This window comes from Panthera tigris, chromosome B1 (genome assembly GCF_018350195.1).
Source record: "Panthera tigris isolate Pti1 chromosome B1, P.tigris_Pti1_mat1.1, whole genome shotgun sequence".
NCBI lineage: Eukaryota > Metazoa > Chordata > Mammalia > Carnivora > Felidae > Panthera > Panthera tigris.
This window is the reverse complement of record NC_056663.1, coordinates 34467148-34473147: the sequence shown is the minus strand read 5'-3', so window position 1 is coordinate 34473147 and position 6000 is coordinate 34467148. Positions and strand designations below refer to the sequence as shown.

Below are 6000 nucleotides of genomic sequence, written 5' to 3'. Positions count from 1 at the left end.
CTCCAAACCGTCAGCACAGAGTCCGACGTGGGGCTTGAACCCACAGAGCTGTGAGATCATGACCCGAGCCGAAGTCAGACGCTCAACCGACTGAGCCACCCAAAGAGATGGGTTTTAGACTGGGGGGCAGACTGGGGTGTGGCTGTGTTGGGCCTTGAGCCCAGGTGGCTTTCTTTGCTCGCGATTCTATTACAGGTGGTGACAATGCTTTTATTTGGAGTCAGGCTGCGGAGGGACTTCTTTTTCCATTGCAAACATTTTCCTGGTGAATTTTTTTTTTTCTCGTGTGTCAGTACTTTTAATATTGTGTGCATCAAATCATAGTAACAAGATGACTATAAACAAGGGGTGCCGTCCCTCTATTTTCATGCACAGCCCAACAGGTTACAGTAAACCCAGTTTAGATTCCACCATCAAGTGTGGCTCTCCCATTAGTTCACCTTGTGACGGGTCATGAAGAATATCTTCAAATCCGACAGTCTCATCATTACCCCTCAAAATATCCAGTGAAAGGTGTGAGCTTGGAGGAAATGGAAGACGCTGAACCTGCTGCATTGCCTGGAATTCCGTTTGTAATTCGAGCAGAGCAAACAGACCCTGGATGATCCTCAGGGTGGAAAAATTCATTTTATCTTGGTTGAGCTGGAAATTTCTTTTCCTGATCACTCAAGAGGATGACGAGGCAAAAGTTCACTTTTCACACAAGGAAGACCTTTTCGAAGATGATCATGACTTTCCAAAGGTCCACTTGCTGAGAGTTCAGTGACTGGAATACTGTCCTTTAGCAGAGATCCAAATCCTCTGGCATTTATCTTCAACTTGCTCTGTGAACAGCCTCTCAGCCCGGCCCCACTGCTCACTTTTTCCTGGTGAATTGTTAAGCCCAGATTTACTAGTTGGAGAATCTGATTTTTCCCTTCCTGTCCCTTCCTTCTGGCCGAGGAGCCTCCTTCCCTGTCAGGTCCCCTGTCTCAATTTCCTCCAATTTTCATCGTGCGTTAGTCCTTTCTTCATTCAGACAATGTGGGGCTTTCAGAAAGGATTCGGCAAAATGCCCTCTTAGTGTATTGGCATCTGTGTTTGCACCTGTGATGCCTTCTTAAGGTAAGCGCTGAGGGCAAGGTGCCTGAGTGTTGGCAATACCTCTCAGAACATTCTAGGTGCTTGGCAATCAGACAGTACCATTCAGGGGTTGAGTTCCAATCTCATTTCTTGGGAGGGCCAGGAGGCTCACAAGGGTCTCACAAGGGTGCAACCGCCTGACATTTTTTCCTTGCTCTCCTGGGACCCAATTACTGACCTGGCTGTTGCATCATAGCTGACTCACCTGCTGTGATCTTGGGAAGCCCAGCACAGTAGTAGTCAAATTGTTACAGTCTATGAACTTTCTCAGTTTGGCAAACGACCCCAGGAACCTGCTTTTCCTATCAGTGTCAGTCAGCAATACTTTTGGCTAATCACCCACCCTGCATGCGTGCATAGTACTTTCTAGATTGCAAAGCACTTACATATGCATCGGCTTGCTTTCTCATCTTTAGCTAAGCAGGGTAACTATTGTTTCCGTGTTATAAATAGACTTGGAAGTTGGGTGACTTTCCTAAGGTGACATAACTGGTTAGCTTTGCAGAGGGAATTGGAAACCAGGGCTAACTTACCACTAGACCCCCTGCTAAGGGAGACAGCAAGAAACATAAGACCCCTGGGGTCCAAGTGACAAATGAGTTCAACAGATGGTGTGTGATGTAAGCATCCAGTGGAGAAATTCCTCATAAGAGGTAAGGCTGAGAGAAGAGAAGGTGATTGGAATCCAGCCCCTTAAAACAAAACAAAACAAAACAAAACAAAACAAAACAAAACAAAAACAAACAACACTTGTATTAGGAGTACCTTTTAGAGCATAACAAAGTCATTTTGGACAAAAAGATAAAGACAGGAAAAAGATGAATGACTTAGCTTTTAAACAATGTAAGCAGACCTCCGAAGGACAGAGTATTAAGTACTCATTAAAATTGGCAACACTTCTCTAACTTTAAATGTCAGGAAGGACAAGCTGTGACTTTCTGCAGGAGATGGGACTCAGTTAGAAACTGGATTTGGGGGCCATGCGCCCTGGGTTCAAAAGTCTGCTCTGTGGCCTTGGGACCTTGGACAAGTCACTAAGGACTTTTGGGCTTTATTTTCCCTCTCTTTACAGGAGGATGATAATTCTAAACACAAAAGAGTGTTGTGAAAAACGGAATAGATCATATAAATTAAACTGACGGCCAGTAGGTATTAGAAATCTGATGTCTTCCTCATTTCAAACATTTTGGCCCATGGTTGGTGAAGACATCTTGAGCTGGACATACCACATATTTGGCCCAGCACTGCCATTTCTGTGTTCCTCTGTGCAAGGCCATTGTCTGCATTAAACACACTGCGTTCAGAGGACCAGCTTTGTAGGGCACAGTGGGAATGTTTGGAACCCAAAAAGAAATGTGTTCGTTTCAAACTGTGAACAGAAAAACACCAACTCAAAAGTGGCTGCTTCATTAAATGTCTATAAAACATTATATCAATGAGTTAACTGCTTCTAGCTCTTGTGTGACCATGTGGAAGTCCTATATAGTGTGGGACGTGGGTAAATTTAAAATGTTCGATTCGATGTAGGATGAGGACACAGGAAGTCCGGCCTATAAAGGTGTTCAAGCCGGTCTGCTCCTACGGCTGGTGCAGTCACGGGGTCTTTAAGGATGAGCCTGGCTCGGCAGCCAGATGAAGCAGGGTCTGCGGATGTTAATGAGCCCTCCTGACCTGTTACCCCCCTTCAATGGGTAGATCAGATAGCATAGGGTGAGCCCGGAACAAGATGAGGAATGGGTTGGACCTTCCTTTGTAGCGGATACTCTTTGGCTTGTCAATGATAAGGTGATTAACGAATTAAATTGGACTTACACTGGACTTTATTTTAACGTTTTAGCTGTGTTCACTTACCCCTTCCAGTTGGAGTGAGAGCCCCAGAAAAAGAAAATAAACTCTAGTTGTGTTTTGGTTCCATGAGAGGGCATTTATATTACAATCGGTGTCTTCTTATTTACTACCTGCACGCTTTACTTAGTATGCCCTCCTTCGTTATGCCACTACCTTCTTCTGTGGAAGTGGGTGCTGCTGGACGGGGCCAGGAGACCAGCAGCAGCAGCTGTGTGCTGCAGAGAGAAGAAGAAATACTTCCGCCAGGAGCTTGGAGCTCCCGGGAGTGGTTTTCATATCCAGCAGTTCAATTCAGGCTTATGCCTCCCAGAATCACTGTATTAAATCATAGGTAAGTTTAAGAAGCCAGGAGAGTGACCATGAGACTCCCCACCAGATAAAAACCCCACTTGGTGCCAGTAAGGATTTAGTAGCTAGAGAAATTGGGGTGTGTGTGTGTGTGTGTGTGTGTGTGTAGAGGGGTGGATTCGCTCCTTTACAAAAGGAGACTTCAATTTGTAGAAGGAGCCACACTGGGCTTGCTCTATAGGGAACTCCCCTAGGCATTTCTCGTGCTCCATGATTGGTAACAATGAGATTTGCATCCATTGTTTTTTCAGGAAGTTGTTGAACCAAGTGAGGAACACTTTCCAAGTGGGGGCAAAGGCAGAGTTGTCCGAGTTTTTTGGAAGACCACTGAACCTGAAACACAGCTTGGGAAAGTGAGACCCGAGCAAATGTGACCAGGATGTGCAATGGGAGGGCAGAGCACCTGAGCTAACTGTGAGGCTCGAAGGCAGCCAGAACAAGGTGCGCAAAGTTTACCTGGTTTGTTGAACAGGTGTCATCTCTGACATACATCACTAACCACCAAGCTGAGACAAAGGGGACTTCCTCCTTCTCATGGTGTTGCTGTTTGCACTTGATATCTGGGCGTTCTGAAGCTGGCACAGTGAGAGCAGGGATGTGGCCGTGATCCGGCTCAATGGGGCTCAGGCCCCAGTGACCTTTGGCTGCAAGCACCGTTTGACAAAGGACGAGTCCTGGCCCCCTGGGCCCCCCGGGCCCCTCCTTCTGGTGTCCTCTTTCGTAAGTTAGACAGCATGGGTTTCTCCAGTGGCAGGTCCTGGGGGACTATGAACTGCCTGAGTGCGCTCTGACTCTTTCTTCCAGTCGTGACATTGGGAAAGGCTATGAGAATAACTCACCCAACCCACTCTTGGTCAGAACTATAGAGAAAGAAAGAAGATCCTGAAAAATATTGGTGTTACATATTTCTTAAAAACTTATTTATTTTTTTAATTTACATCCAAGTTAGTTAGTATATAGTGCCACAATGATTTCAGGAGTAGATTCCTTAGTGCCCCTTACCCATTTAGCCCATCCCCCCTCCCACAACTCTCCAGCCACCCTCAGTTTGTTCTCCATATTTATGAGGCTCTTCTGTTTTGTCCCCCTCCCTGCTTTTGTATTATTTTTGCTTCCCTTCCCTTATGTTCATCCGTATTGTATCTTAAAGTCCTCATATGACTGAAGTCATAGGATATTTGTCTTTCTCTGACTGACTAATTTTGCTTAGCAGAATACCCTCCAGTTCCATCCATGTAGTTGCAAATGGCAAGATTTCATTCTTTTTGATTGCTGAGTAATACTCCATTGGATGTATATACCACATCTTCTTTATCCATTCATCTGTTGATGGACTTGGTGTTACACACTTACCTCCCTTTAATCAGATGATGAAACTCAGAACTTTGGTTCCCATAGATAATACTGAGTATCAGATTACCAAGTTTACTTTGCAGAAGATTTCACACTAAGATTCTTATTGAAAGGGAGCTCCCTTAGTGAATTTTTAAATATTTAAATTTACAAGAGTCCAATCTGCATTCAGCTTTTAGAAATATGTATGTTGACTTAAGGGAGAGACATTAGAAATAGAAGGCATTAACAGACTGCTAAATTTTTTTTAATGTATTTACAACTTTACATAAAGGATGATGAAATGTCTTGGTGTTCCGTTCCGAGTTTTGAGAAATGCATAGAGTCCTGTAATCACCATCATGATCAAGCTACAGAAGAGTTCCATCGCTCCCCCAAATTCCCTTGTGCTGCCCTTTTGTCATTCGACTTCTCCCTCCACCCCTAACCCTTGACACACTTCTTCATCTCTCCAGTTTTGCGTTTTCCAGAATGTCATATAAATTGTAGACTATTGTCTACCGTATGGCTGTACTGTGCTTCCTGTATCCACTTGCCAATTGAAGGACATTTGGATTGCTTTTAGTTTTTGGTGATTAGAAATAAAACCACTCAACACATTATTTTTACATACTCAACAGTTTTCATTTCCCTAGGGTAAATATTTTGGAACAGGATTGCTGGGGTTTGTGGTACACATATGGTTGACTTTCGAAGAAACTGTTGGATGGTTCTCTCAAAGAGCTGCATCATTTCTATCCCCACCAATTCCGGTTGCACTGAACAATATGAAATGGTTTTTGCTGTCAGTGATCATACATATTTTTAAGAACTGAAGACAAGAAAAATAGTCTGTTTATCTAGATTTTTAGAATTTCTGTGGCTCTTCATCTTTTTTTCATTTCCAAAGTTCTAGGTTTCCCTTTAATATCATTTCCCTTCACAGTCATTTTTTTCGATGTTTATTTATGTTTTGAAAGAGAGAGACAGAGAAGACAGAGTGTGAGTGGGGGACGGGCAGAGAGAGAGGGAGACACAGAACCCGAAACAGGCTCCAGGGTCCGAGCTGTCAGCACAGAGCCCGACGCGGGGCTCGAACTCACGGACCGCAAGATCATGACCTGAGCCAAAGTTGGAAGCTCAACTGACGGAGCCACCCAAGCGCCCCACTATCATTTCCCTTCAGTTGGAAGAACTTCCTTTAGCATTTCTTGTGGAGCAGATCCTCTGGTGACAAATTCTTAGTTTTCCTTCATTTGAAAATGTCTCTATTTTGCTTTGAGGGATATATTCAATGTACATAAAGCCTGGTTGACAATTCTTCTCTTTGAACATTTCTCTGTTCCCTTG

The 6000-nt window shown here is 44.1% G+C and overlaps 1 protein-coding gene across 1 annotated transcript; it reads right to left on the bottom strand.

Annotated features, from left to right (window-relative positions):
• Positions 1-208: 208 nt before the first annotated feature.
• LOC102950328 (proteasome maturation protein-like) lies at positions 209-3530 on the bottom strand. The gene is given in 4 exon segments (XM_042984736.1): positions 209-663; positions 666-954; positions 3124-3185; positions 3450-3530. Coding segments are annotated over 4 exon segments (711 nt in total). The 3' UTR covers positions 209-384.
• Positions 3531-6000: the final 2470 nt, after the last annotated feature.